The following is a 12785-nucleotide window of genomic DNA, read 5'->3' as shown; positions in this document are numbered from 1 at the left end:
TTCCAGGTTGAGAGGTATGATAGCAGTTTAATGTCAGAGTGGACACGTCACCATGATGCAGCAGCAAGTTTGTATGCATCATGTTTGGGTTTTAAGTGTGATGATAAGCCACACACATGTGTTGTTGTTGATTTCATTTCATCTTTTATAAATGTTTCCTTTCTCTCTTACAATTCAGGAGCAGAAAGAAGTAACCTTGCTTACTGAATTGCTTCCTCATGAAGAAGTACCTTCAGAATTGATTTTGTCCAGAATCATTGAGGAATCAATGGAAATGCTGCAGAAACAGGGCTGTAGCCTACTGCATTGTGTTTTGAGTCCTTCTACAGCACTGAATTACTTTCTACAACAGGGTAAGTCACATTGTTGAGTCCTTCTACAGCACTGAATTTCTCTCCACCACAAGGTATGTTACAATGTTGAGTCCTTATAAAGCATAAGTCACAGTGTTGAGTCCTTCTACAGCATGGAATTACTTTCTACAGCAAGGTAGGTCACAATGTTGAGCCCTTCTAGAGCACTGAATTACTTTCCACAACAGGGTAAGTCACAGTGTTGAGCACTTCTGCAGCAGTGATTACTTTCTACAGCAGGGTAAGTCAGTGTTGAGTCCTTCTACAGCACTGAATTACTTTCTTCAGTAGAGTAAGTCACAGTGTTGAGCCCTTCTGCAGCAATGAATTATTTTCTACAGTAGGATAAGTCACAGTGTTGAGACCTAGGGAAAGTGACAGTGTTGAGTCCTTGTACAGCAGGGTAAGTCATAGTGTTGAGCCCTTCTGCAGCACTGAATTGCTTTCTACAGCAGAGTAAGTCATAGTGTGTCTCAACCTTTTGTTTGGCTGCATCTGATTTACAAAGCATAGTGCAAATAGTATGCATTATCTGAATTTCAGTATAATCCTGTTTATCACATTTTAGAGAGCAAAACAGAGAAAACATAAGCAAATTATCCCAAAGGTATACAGAAGAGTTTGATAAGATTTGAATGTAAGTGTACTTTCAGTTCCCAAACCTACAGAAGAATATTCAAACCATAGTATCTGAGAGATATGAATGTCTTAAAATTAAAGATGACTCACCCAAATTGCAGTTCTGATGTTTCCTTTACTGTTTGTACAGTCACTTTCTATCACTGTTTCCATGTTAGCCATAGTCAACATTTCTTTTAGTGTCTTATTACTCTTATCTCTCTTGGTTTGATTCATTCTGTTTAAGCCACAGTTAATATCACCTCTCCTTTACTGCAAAATTCACCATTAAGTATTTTTTTCTAATTTTTCAAGCAAATCAGTTCTCAAACTTTATTTGATTAAGCATATTTAGTACAAAAGTTATAAATGTATTCCTTATATTTACACTGTACTAAAATTAATCTACCAAGAATCACTACCATGAATTTATTTAAAAGTCATGTCTAGATTCCCTTTGAACAAAATAACTGCACTCGGGCATTCTTCAGCTCCAAATTATGAAAGTATTTCTGCCCTATAATGCATCAATTTTTCTTTCAAATTCCATTTTAAATGTATATCAAGTAAACAGTATTAGCATCTTGATGTTCTTCGTGTTTCACTGTTGCAGTCATTACATTTGGATAATCTGCTGGCAGGTTGCCTTCAGTCAGCCTGATTAACAAAGTCTTGGGTCCTGTGTCGGTTGCTGTCCCTTCTTCCATGACGTCAGGTCGTCAGGGGTATAAAACATGCAGCCGGCGCCATTACATCGGTCTTTCTTGCTGTGTGGTGCCTGAAGCAGAAGCAGTTCGCAAGTGCCAGTCATCCGACTCCTGAAATTTTTGTTTTCGAGTTTCAGAACCAAAGTCTTCAACTTAAAGCTAAGTACCCTGTTGGGGAAACTTTTTCTTGCTCCTTACCGACGTCAGTAAAAGTTAATAATTGCATTACTTATGGGAAGCAAATACCTCATAAAGATTTTCATTTGTACTGTATTCCTTGCCTAGGCCCTGACCACAGCTTACCTTGCTGTCGGTTTTGTGCTTTATTTAATCAGCGCACTATTTGTCGTCGGTACATTTTTGCTTCTAAATATTTCGGTTCTTGGTTTAATTATCCAGAAATGATGTCGGTTAGCCATCCGACTACTGGAATTCCGAAAAAATGCAAAGAAAAAGACAGAGACAAGCTGTTGAGGTCCAAAACTGCCGACGACTCTTCTCCTAAGCCAGTTGCCAGTTCGCCGGTACTCAGTGAGGCGCTTTCGCAGCCCCTGATACCCGCTACTTCTGACTCGCAGGCCTCTACTGAGACCCATTCGGAGTCCGATATGCTGCGAGATGCATCACCTATGAAACCCATGGATGTCTGCCTTGGATGGGTCCAGAGCTGCTGTGCAGGCACCGGCTTCTTAGGGTGTTTTCAGGCCTACAGGCTTGCATATTAAACTGACTCCACCTTCTATTCTAAGGCCTAAATCTCGATCTATGTCTAAAAAAAATGACACCCACGCCACATATTCAGGCCCCTATGCCTAAAAAATAAATGATCAAAATGGCTGAATATCTTATTACTCTAATCAGGGGTAGTCAAACCCCCCCCCCCCTTCTAAGAGGCCTATGACTGAGCTTGACTATGAATCTTCTGATCAGGACTCTATTTCTTCTAATTCTTCCAATGACCTGGATTTGTCCATGCCTACTTATGAGGATTCTGATGCAGAGGATTCCATTTCCTCTGCTTCCCCCCTGAGGACTTTTCTTTTGGGGAAGCTTTACATACCTTAAGGGAGCATTTCAACTGGGAAAGTCAGGAATTTTCTGAATCTAAAAAGAGGCTTAGGGATTTCCTTCTTCTACCTAAGCATAGGCCTTTGGCTATACCTCCTGTACTAGGCATTGTTGATGATGTGTTTTCAGAATCCAGTATGGCTCCTGATTCCCTGCCTCTGGCTCCTAGTAAACCTGACAGATACTACAGGGTTCCTGAGTCCGAAACGTCCCTTTTCAAAAATCCTGTTGCGGATCCAGAAACCATTTCTCAGGGGCCCAAGGGCATTAATCCTACCCCTTCTGATAGAGACTCCAGGGCGCCGGATAGATGGGGTAAAAAGGTTTATACTTCCACAACCTTGGCAATCAGGGCTTTAAACTGCCAATTTCATATGCTAAAATATCAACAGCATATTATGGGACTGCTTAAACAGAAAATGATGTTGATTTCTGACTGTGTGGAAAATAAAGATTTACAGGATTTATTGCATTCTGCTGAACAAGTTGGAAAACATACTTTGCAATGTGGTTTTAATTCTTTAGAGGCCTCTTGCAGTGCTGCACTTACTGGGACTGTGCTTAGAAGGCATGCTTGGCTTAAGGAGCAATCTCTGCCTGATCATGTTGAAGCAAAATTGTTGGATGCTCCTTTAAATCAGGACCACCTGTTTGGCAATAAGGCTGAAGAAGTTCTAAAACAGATAGAAGATAAAGCTAAATCTATACAAACTGTAAAAGATTTCTTACAAGTGCAACCTCTAAGATTTAGTAGGCACTGGCCTACTAAGAATTGGTCCTTTCCAGCTCCCTCTAGATCCACTCAAGCCAAACCCAGACACACCAAAAGCACCTGGTTTCAGTCCCAAGGGACTCTCAGAACTAAGCAATGGGGGGCATCCACTTCCAAATCTGGAAATAACAAGACACCCCACTATGGTAAACAGTCTCAATGACTTTCCTTTAAAATTGCCAAGCACTTACCTTTCAGTCACCCCTTTGGGGGGAAAGATTGCTTTTCATGCAAAAAACTGGGAACTCATAACCCAGGACAAATGGGTTTTAAATATAGTGTCCCAGGGATACAGATTTCATTTTCACACATTGCCAACACCAAACGGGTGGCCAGACCTGCCCCCAAATCAGTGGGGAGAGGCTCAGAAACAAGTACTTTCCCTCTTAAACATGGGGGCTGTTCAACCGGTACCAGAAGAGGAAAAGGAACAAGGTTTCTATTCCAGGCTTTTCCTGGTACCCAGAAAAGACAAATCTTGGCGTCCAATTCTGGACCTGACTACTCTAAACACCTTTCTGGACATTCCAAAATTCAAGATGCTGACTCTTCACCAGTTACTTCCTATGCTAGGCAAAGATGCCTGGTTGGCAACTCTAGATTTAAAAGAAGCTTACTTGCATATCCCAATAAGGGAATCTTGCGGTAGATACCTACACTTTAAAGCAGGCTATTTGCATTATCAGTTTTCTGAACTGCCCTTTGGCTTGTCTACTGTGCCCAGGGTATTCATGAAGTGCCTGGCTCCAGTAATTGCATTTTGCAGGCAAAGAAATATTCAGATATATCCATACCTGGACGATTGTCTAATTCAGGCAGAAAAACAGGCCATTCTTATAAATCATCTGACGTTTGTAAAAAGGGTTCTAACTTGTCTAGGGTACACCATAAACGAAAAGAAATCACAACTGGTACCCTCTCAACAGATTACATTCCTGGGTGCAAGCTTGAATACAACTGCCCAGGTGGCTTTCCTCATGCCAGAAAAGCAAATTTATTTGGTAACTTACTTCAAACAAGTGGCCACTAAAACCCTGCTATCTGCAAGACAAATACTGCAAGCCTTGGGGTTCATGTCCTCCTGCATTCTTCTAATTCCATACGCAAGACTGCATATGAGGAAACTTCAGTGGTACTTAAAAAGTCTATGGAGTTAACATTATCACAGCCTGGAAACAATGATTCCTGTCATACCTTGCCTATGCCTGGAGTTCCTATGGTAGGCAGAGGCCTGCCACCAAAACAAGGGACTGCCATTCACACTATCCCCTGCCGCCCAAACCCTAACTACAGACGCATCAGACTATGCATGGGGGGCTCACCTGGCAGGGACGTGCATTCAGGGCAAATGGAACCCAAATCAAATGCACCTACATATCAATCAAAAAGAAATGTTAGCTGTACAGAATGCTCTGACAGCCTTTAAGGACTACATTCATCCAGGACAACTAATGGTAGACGGACAACACCATGGTTATGTGGTACATAAACAAGCAGGGGGGGTGCACATTCCTACCCCCTTTGCAGACTAGCCATGGCATTGTGGAACACAGCCTTGAGCTACCAAGTGCAACTACAAGCTCAATTCCTGCCAGGAAAACTGAATACACTGGCAGACGGACTAAGCAGAAATCTCATGGACCCACACGAGTGGACCACGAATTTTCAACATGTTGACAAGCAAATGGGGGAGCCCAGACATAGATCTATTTGCCTCCCCCCACAGCTACACATTGGATAAATTTTGCACAAGGACTTCTCACAACAAAGCCTGGAAAGTGGATGCTCTGTCATTCAAGTGGAAAAAACTGTCAGTCTACGCCTTTCCCCATCTGCCTCTGCTCTCCAAAGTTCTGCTAAAAGTCAAACAGGGCAAACCAAGAATGATTTTGATTGCTCCAGACTGGCCATGCCAACACTGGTACCCACTCCTGCGCAGTATGTCACAGATTTCTCCATGGCACCTGCCTCAAACACCTTCCTTACTGTATCTGCAGGAGAACCAAATTCTGCACCCACAGCTCCTAACATTGAACCTTGCAGCTTGGCTAATCACTTAAATTCACCCTTAGCACCCCTCAGCAAACCTGTGATGGATGTCATCTTGGAGGCGAGAAGACCAAGTAATAGAAAATCTTATGCTGACAAATGGAAAAGATTCTGTGCTTGGAATCAATCTCAAGGGATGAGCACAGCAGCGCCCAATTTACCTCCGATTTTGCAATACTTAACTGAGATGCTTTACAAGGGCCTGCCTTTTTCCTCCATTAAAATCCACACCTCAGCCATTTCAGCTCATTATAACATAGAACCTCCCCTCTTCTCTCATCCTCTGCTCAAGCAGTACCTCAGAGGGGCCAAAAACTTGAGAATACCTGGGAGAGCTCCAACCCCTGCCTGGGACCTTAACTTTGTTTTGGAGAAACTCACTCTTCCTCCTTTTGAGCCAGCTGCTACTGCAGACTTAAAATTTCTTTCTTGGAAAACAGCCTTCCTTCTAGCAATCACGTCAGCTAGAAGAATATCTGAGTTGCAGGCCCTTATGGCAGTGGAGCCTTTCATCATCTTTCATGCAGACAGGGTGTCACTCAGGACCAATCCATTCTTCATGCCCAAGGTTTTATCCAGTGTGGCTCTTAATCAGTCCATTCATTTGCCAACTTTCTTTCCCAAACCACAGAACAAAGGGGAATGGATTCTGCATTCATTGGATGTGCACAGACAACATAGATTCTACTTGGACAGGGCTAAACCTCGAAGAAAATCTGAACAACTGCTGGTAGCATTTGCTGCAGGGGTAGAGGGGAAGGCTATTTCAAAACAAACCATTTCTAATTGGATAAGCCATTGCATTCATTTCTGCTATAAGCACAATGGAAAACCTATCCCCCAGGGGATCAGATCTCATTCCACCAGGGCTGCATCTACTTCTGCAGCCTTTCTCAGAGGTGTTCCTACCAGGGATATTCTAGAAGCTGCTACCTAGAGTTCAGTTCATACTTTCACCAAGCATTATCATAAATCCAGAGCTGGCTTTGCCACTGCTGTCTTGCAGGGCCTTATAGCTGGTCCTAATGCTGTATAAATCTATCCTCCCAACCATAGCTTTGGGAATCTACCCAAATGTAATGACTGCAACAATGAATACACACGAACATCTACATTTATGGTAAGTGTACACAACTGTACTTTTCTTATTCTGTGAAGAATGGCATACCTTATGTCATTACTGTTAATGCTCTTACCAATTTTCCATCCATCTTTCACTTTGTATTTTTGTTTTCTGCTTTCAGTGTCACAGCTTTTTTTCAATTAATAATTCTTATTCAAATAATTTGTCTCATCTTTGTTCCTTTCTGTCTTAATTTTTAATTCAGTATGTAGTACATCATACTTTTTGCATCAAACTTATCATGTTTTACATTTTAAGTGATGCATTTTTCTTGCACACTTGTTTCATTTACAGTTTACCCACTCCTCTTCTTTTCTTGTATCTTATTGGTTTAGTATCAAACATCAACATTTGCATTATTTTCTGTACATACATACTTTTTTGGACAGTTCATCCAAAATTTTTCTTTCTTTTTACATTTGAAACATTCAGCAACACAAGAGTTTTATGAATGATCTCTTTTTCCACTAATGTCATATCTTCTGTTAATGCAGATCTCTAACAAATGCCCCTTTTCTCAACAAAAATAATAAACTTTTGGTTGTTCCCTGTAGAAAATGCTGTGTTCTTTCTTTGTCTTATAATTACTCTGGGTAAATTAACTTTTCCTGTTTTGTTATTTTTTAACTCTAACCAAATATATCAAACTTCTCTCCCTAAACCATCAGTGTCCTTGATTATCTCAGGAGAATAAATTCTCACATTGCTTAGTCAAAACGTACACATCGATGTTTCATTCCTGTCAATCATTTGAAATTGCAAAATAACTTTCCTCATTCTTTTGATAACAAAAGCTTGAATTCTATATTCAGGCCCTTGCATCCTCACAGAAATTTTTGAGAATCTGCAGTTTGCTACAAACAGAGCAACTTCATTTTCAAAATAAATGGCCTTAATATCCCTAAATACACTATTGTGCAGATTTATACAAGTGATACTTTGGCTGAAGAATTTTAGTCCAGAAATCATATGTCTTTAATAAAGTCTTACCAGATTAATGAAGTCTTAGTATGTACTGAGTTGGTTTTGCCACAGTACTGTGCTGCTGATTTTAAGTTTGTACTGCCATACTCTTTTTGCAGGTTCTGTATTGGCTCATTCATACCACTCCTGTTTAACTGTTTTGTTTCCATTCTTTCTATTATTGTATCCCGTGATGGGTAAGTGGAAGCTCCTCCCTAGTAATTTACTGAAGATGTCTAACTAGTAAACCATTGGTGTAAAGCCCAAGAGTAATCTCTTGCTTTTCAGCACTTTTATTTTCAGGGCTTGTACCAGTTGAATAATTCCTATTAGCTCAGTTGCATATTTAGAACTGAGAAGTACAAGGCATCTGAGTTTTCAGTTTGTATTCAGATTAAAAGTGTGGATGATTTTTCCTCTTTGCATGTCACAAAGATGCACAATGCATTTCATCTTTGTTGCTTCGGTTAAATTAGTGGCTGTGCATCCTATGGTGATGCAGTTTGTCAGATCTGGACTTTAATAAAATGTTAATATTTTCATATACTGGGACTTCCAAGATGGCTGTACATTGATCAACAGTTTAACTTCAGCTCTGCCAGTGTGAAAACAGAAACTGAGACAAAGGGGCTGATTTGAAACTGTTTGGGGGAAAATGCAATTACTGACTAGTAAATACACTGCCTTGATGCCAGCAAAGAAGAAATTTGGACAACATGAAAGAAAATCAGTCAGTATAGTTCAAGAGAAAGCACTGTCTGGGAAGGATTCTGCAGCTGTTAAACAAAAAGTAGTGCACGCTTCAGCTTTGTTTCAGTAGATGACTTCCAGTAATTTAGAGGAAAAAATAAATCAGATGTGCTCCTAGCTGATTAAAATAAGTGAAACACTGAAGGAATATGTCATCTCAAATGACAAAAGGATGGAAATATAGAAGAAGCTTTACTAGCTGTTCAAAAGAACCGATAAAACTGCAAAAAATCAGAAGTTGGAATTAAGGAAAAGCTGGCCGAGTATAAGGCTTCTCAAGAAGAGATATTTGAAAAAAAATGGTAGAGTTAGAAGACAAAGAGCACAAAGAAAACCTGAGATTTTCTGATTTACCAGAGAATCTGGAGTGAACAGGATGGATTAATTTTGTGAAAGCACAAATAAACAACCGGACTGTGTTCCACAGCAGGTTTTGTTAATTAAAACGGGCACATTGAGCACATTGCGCATACACTCCAAATCTGGTCATGAGAAAGCAGACAAGGCCTGTATTAGTAAAGATGCAATCATACTTGTATTAGAGAAGATGCAATCATACCAACAGAAAGAGATGATACTGACAAAATGGTGCCAGAAGAGAAAAGTATTAAAAATTTGAGGCAGCAGAGTGTTTATAGAAAATGATTATTCAGTGTACAGCAGGCAGAAGAAAAGCAAATGTATCCCAGGAATTAGGAAAAGTTGAGGGGCAAGTAAGAAATTCAATCCGTTGTATCCAGCTGTCTTCAGAATATTTCTTCCTGGAAGGTCAAAGACTTTTTTAATGCAGAACAGTGTTAGGAGGAGATAAAATTTAATCCAAAAAAAGTGAGCCAGCAAGCAAAAGGGAGTTCAGCTTCTCATCTCACCTTCTTATTTTTCTTATACTAAACTTCATCAAGAGACTTTGCCAGTGAAACCTCTTCCTATGTTCCTAAGGAAAGTGCTTGAGAGACAGAAAAAAATTACAGGAGTTGACAAGAAGAATCTGGAACTAGAGTCTGGTGTTGGGAGATGGAGATGAACAGGAAGACCAGCAACACTGAAATTAGAGACCGTAAAACATCAGTCATGTTTGTGAAATATGGCTTTGTATGAAAAGCTGGTTGTAAAATACTGGACTTTTGTTGACTTTGTTAAACTTGTGGGTGGACTGCAAAGCATATATCCCACTGCATGTCATTAATGTTTAGAAGGACACTTAAGGGGAAAATAAAATATAAATAAAACTTTTTTCTTATTAGTATTTGTGTAAAACATTTCTTGATATAAATTACATTATATTTTGTAAATGAGTTGTGTGTAGTCAAGGATATTTTAAATGTGGGGGGAGTCTTTTCACTGACTGTTGTATGTGATAAAGATATTAAAGGAAACAAGTACTTTTTTGTAGTTAAGCCATATAGGTTTTACTGTATAACAGAAAGCTTGGACAAAAACAATCTAAAGTTACTATTCCATAAATTTGTGCTGCTGGGATGGGTATATGGTGTAAAAGTGCACTGATTATATGCAGAATTAAGATATTTTCTGTTATTTTTACAAGGTTGAATATCTAGACTGATGCCCTTAGTTTAAGCTATAAACAAGTGTCTTGTAAGCAAGTAGGCTTTAAAAATAAGACAAAATGATGTAAGCCATGAAAAGTTTTTTTTTAGATCTTTAAAAATATTATCTTGTTTTTTGCCACTAGCAAATGTTCAGTGGGAGTCAAGAAGTCTACATCTGAAGGCAGATATATATTCTGTTCAGAATGAAATTTACAAAGATTCATTGCTAACTACTTTTCTATGGAGACAAGGAGTTTTCAGGTGCAAACAGTTAAACTTGACAGTTCTGAGCATTCCTTGTCAAATCCAATGCAAAATTTAAAGGAACAGTGGCAAGCAGGTCAGTGAAAAATAAAGTTTGAAATTATTGGAAGTGAATAAGAGACAGCGGCCTTAATACTTTAATGTGGTTAATAGAACAGTGCACAATTCATTTTTACGTAAAGATAGCCAGTGCACTTTTTCTTAGGGCTAAACATTAATGTTTTCTCAAAGCCTACAAGCTGTTTTACACATATTGGAGGGAATAGAGACAATGAATAAACATACATCCATTAGTATAAGTGAAAACACAGGTCGTAGCTTGAGCTTTAGCATGGGTAACCTTAATTTTAGGTTAGGTAATGCCTGTGGATGCAGCTATTGATTTGGGGTAATTGTTCTACTCTGGTAGGTTAAATGTTATTTTTTGAAGATGTACATAGTTTTGTGTGTTTGTTCTAAGTTAGTAGGAGAGTGTATTTTGAAAATGTATTTAGTTTTCTGTTTGAGAGTTTTCATTAAAACTAAAACTCTTGAAAAATGTGACATTAAGTTAACTGGAGATGAGAAGAAACAACTGTATAAAAAATCACCCTGCCAAATATTAGTGTGTGCATGTAACACAAATGGGGGAAATGCGCATTCAAAAAATTGCCATGTGTAGTAAGTGGGAGCAATAGCGTTTTCTCATAAAGGCTACACTGCCCATATTATCTTGGAATGTAACTGGACTTGCAGGTATAGACACAAAAGAAAGAGAAATTTATATTAAGAAATGCAGAGTACAAGTAGGAGTTTGGCAGGAGACTCATTTGGAAAGAAATGAGCTTGTGAATCTGACAAAGAAAGGATTTTAGGTGAATATTCTGAATATCAGGGACAAAGGAAATGGGGAGCAATTATATTAATTGCTAGAGGGGCTTCAGTAGTGATAGAAGAGGAAAAAAGGCATTAATAGTAGATTTGTGCCAGTAAGGGGCTTTTGGCAAAGGAGGAGGATTATGCTGGTGTGTACTCGTACTCTGCCAAAAACCGCTATTATAGATCTTAAGTGGACCTACAAGGGAAATATAATAAAGGGTGGTAGGTTTATTAAGAAATTTATGAAAATATTTGGTATGGAAGATGTGAATTTATTAGTACAAACTCAGACAGAATTTAGATATTATTCCTCAAGATACAAAACTTGGCTAAATTAGATAGAAGTTATATTTCACAGGAATATTTGCATTTAATTGAAAACTTAGACGAACATCCAGTACCTATTTCTGGTCATGCACTGATAAAAACTAAGATAAAACTGCAGGGTAATGAAGTAAAAATTAGATGGTGGTGCTGTCTTATCAACTGTTAAAAGACCGGAATTTATGGAATGGGGTAGTGGAAGTTATTCAAGAGGTATAAGGGAAGATAGAAATATCTTCATAAGTTATGGCTAGTGTAATATCAGGTTTCATTTAAATGTATTTTGTTAGACAAAAATGCAGTATTCTCTTAGCAAAAGTCTAGAAATGTGACCATATTAAGGCAAGGCTTCACAGTGTGCATACAGTTTCAGTAAATGCACTTTCAGTCGTGAAAATAATCTTCAGTCAAGAATACTGATAAGAGCAGAATGTGTTGTACATTTCAGTGCAAACACATTTTGTTTGCATGGTACAAGGCTTTAAAACCAATGTTAAGGAGTCATGTAGACATTTACTGGGTTTTGTTATTATTAGGAGTTGCTTCAGACACAGTTATGTAGTTGGTTTGGACTGATATGGAAAAAGTCATTGCAGTACAGACACTCAATTATGAGTGCAGAAGTCAGGTCACATATCCAACATTCCAGAATATTAATGATGTTACTCAGGAGGATAGTGCAGAAGCTATGGACATAATTATCAGAATATGAGTGCAGAAGCAACAGACTATTTAATTTTATCAGCACTGTTATTGGAGACAGTATTTGGATATTGTCATTTTACATCTGTGCATAATAAGGCATTCTTAACCAAACTGCAGTGTTTGCAGTCTTTATTCTAAAAGGTACAAGAAGATTTGGCATATAAAGGATAGATTGGCACCTGATCAGCACAGTTCTGGGTAATGAACAAATAGACAGCAATTCCAGCCTCATTCCAGTTTCTTCCAGTTATTTCCAGTTTCTTCCAGTATTCTACAGTGAGTGTGATATCATGACAATATAGTTTAAAAACAAGGTAGAAATAAAAGACAAAGAGGTGCTGCCAAGGTTTAAGTAATGCAGAGGTAAGGGGAATCTCACAAAACAAGAAGGGGTACAAATGCAGAGTACTAAAGAGAAAGTAAGGTAATATGTGGTTAATGTAACTTAATTTAGAAACATTACTGTTAAGCAACTATTTTTGATAACTCGAGAGCACAAAAACCTTTTAGCACAATGACTTAGGCAGGAAAAAGTAGAAAGAGTTATTGTCAGACTTAACAAGAAAAATAACCAGAAATCTTCTAAGATTTAAGAGATAGTTCAGAATTTTTATGAAAATTAGTTTAAAACAGAGAAATAGGCAGCTGCGGTTGTGCAGCGGTTAGCATTGCCGACTCACA

At 38.6% G+C, this 12785-nt stretch overlaps 1 protein-coding gene across 1 annotated transcript in view; it reads left to right on the top strand.

Annotated features, from left to right (window-relative positions):
* Positions 1 to 12785, top strand: part of LOC122812984 (E3 ubiquitin-protein ligase rnf213-alpha-like) — a 1982151-nt gene that overhangs the window by 291780 nt on the left and 1677586 nt on the right. Inside the window, 1 exon segment of the mRNA XM_044085079.1 lies at positions 179 to 353. Coding sequence (XP_043941014.1) covers positions 179 to 353 — 175 coding nt within the window.

This window comes from Protopterus annectens, chromosome 10.part0 (genome assembly GCF_019279795.1).
Source record: "Protopterus annectens isolate FY-2018-M chromosome 10.part0, PAN1.0, whole genome shotgun sequence".
Taxonomy (NCBI): domain Eukaryota; kingdom Metazoa; phylum Chordata; order Ceratodontiformes; family Protopteridae; genus Protopterus; species Protopterus annectens.
The sequence above is the reverse complement of the archived record's forward strand: the minus strand, read 5'-3'. Positions and strand labels throughout refer to the sequence as shown.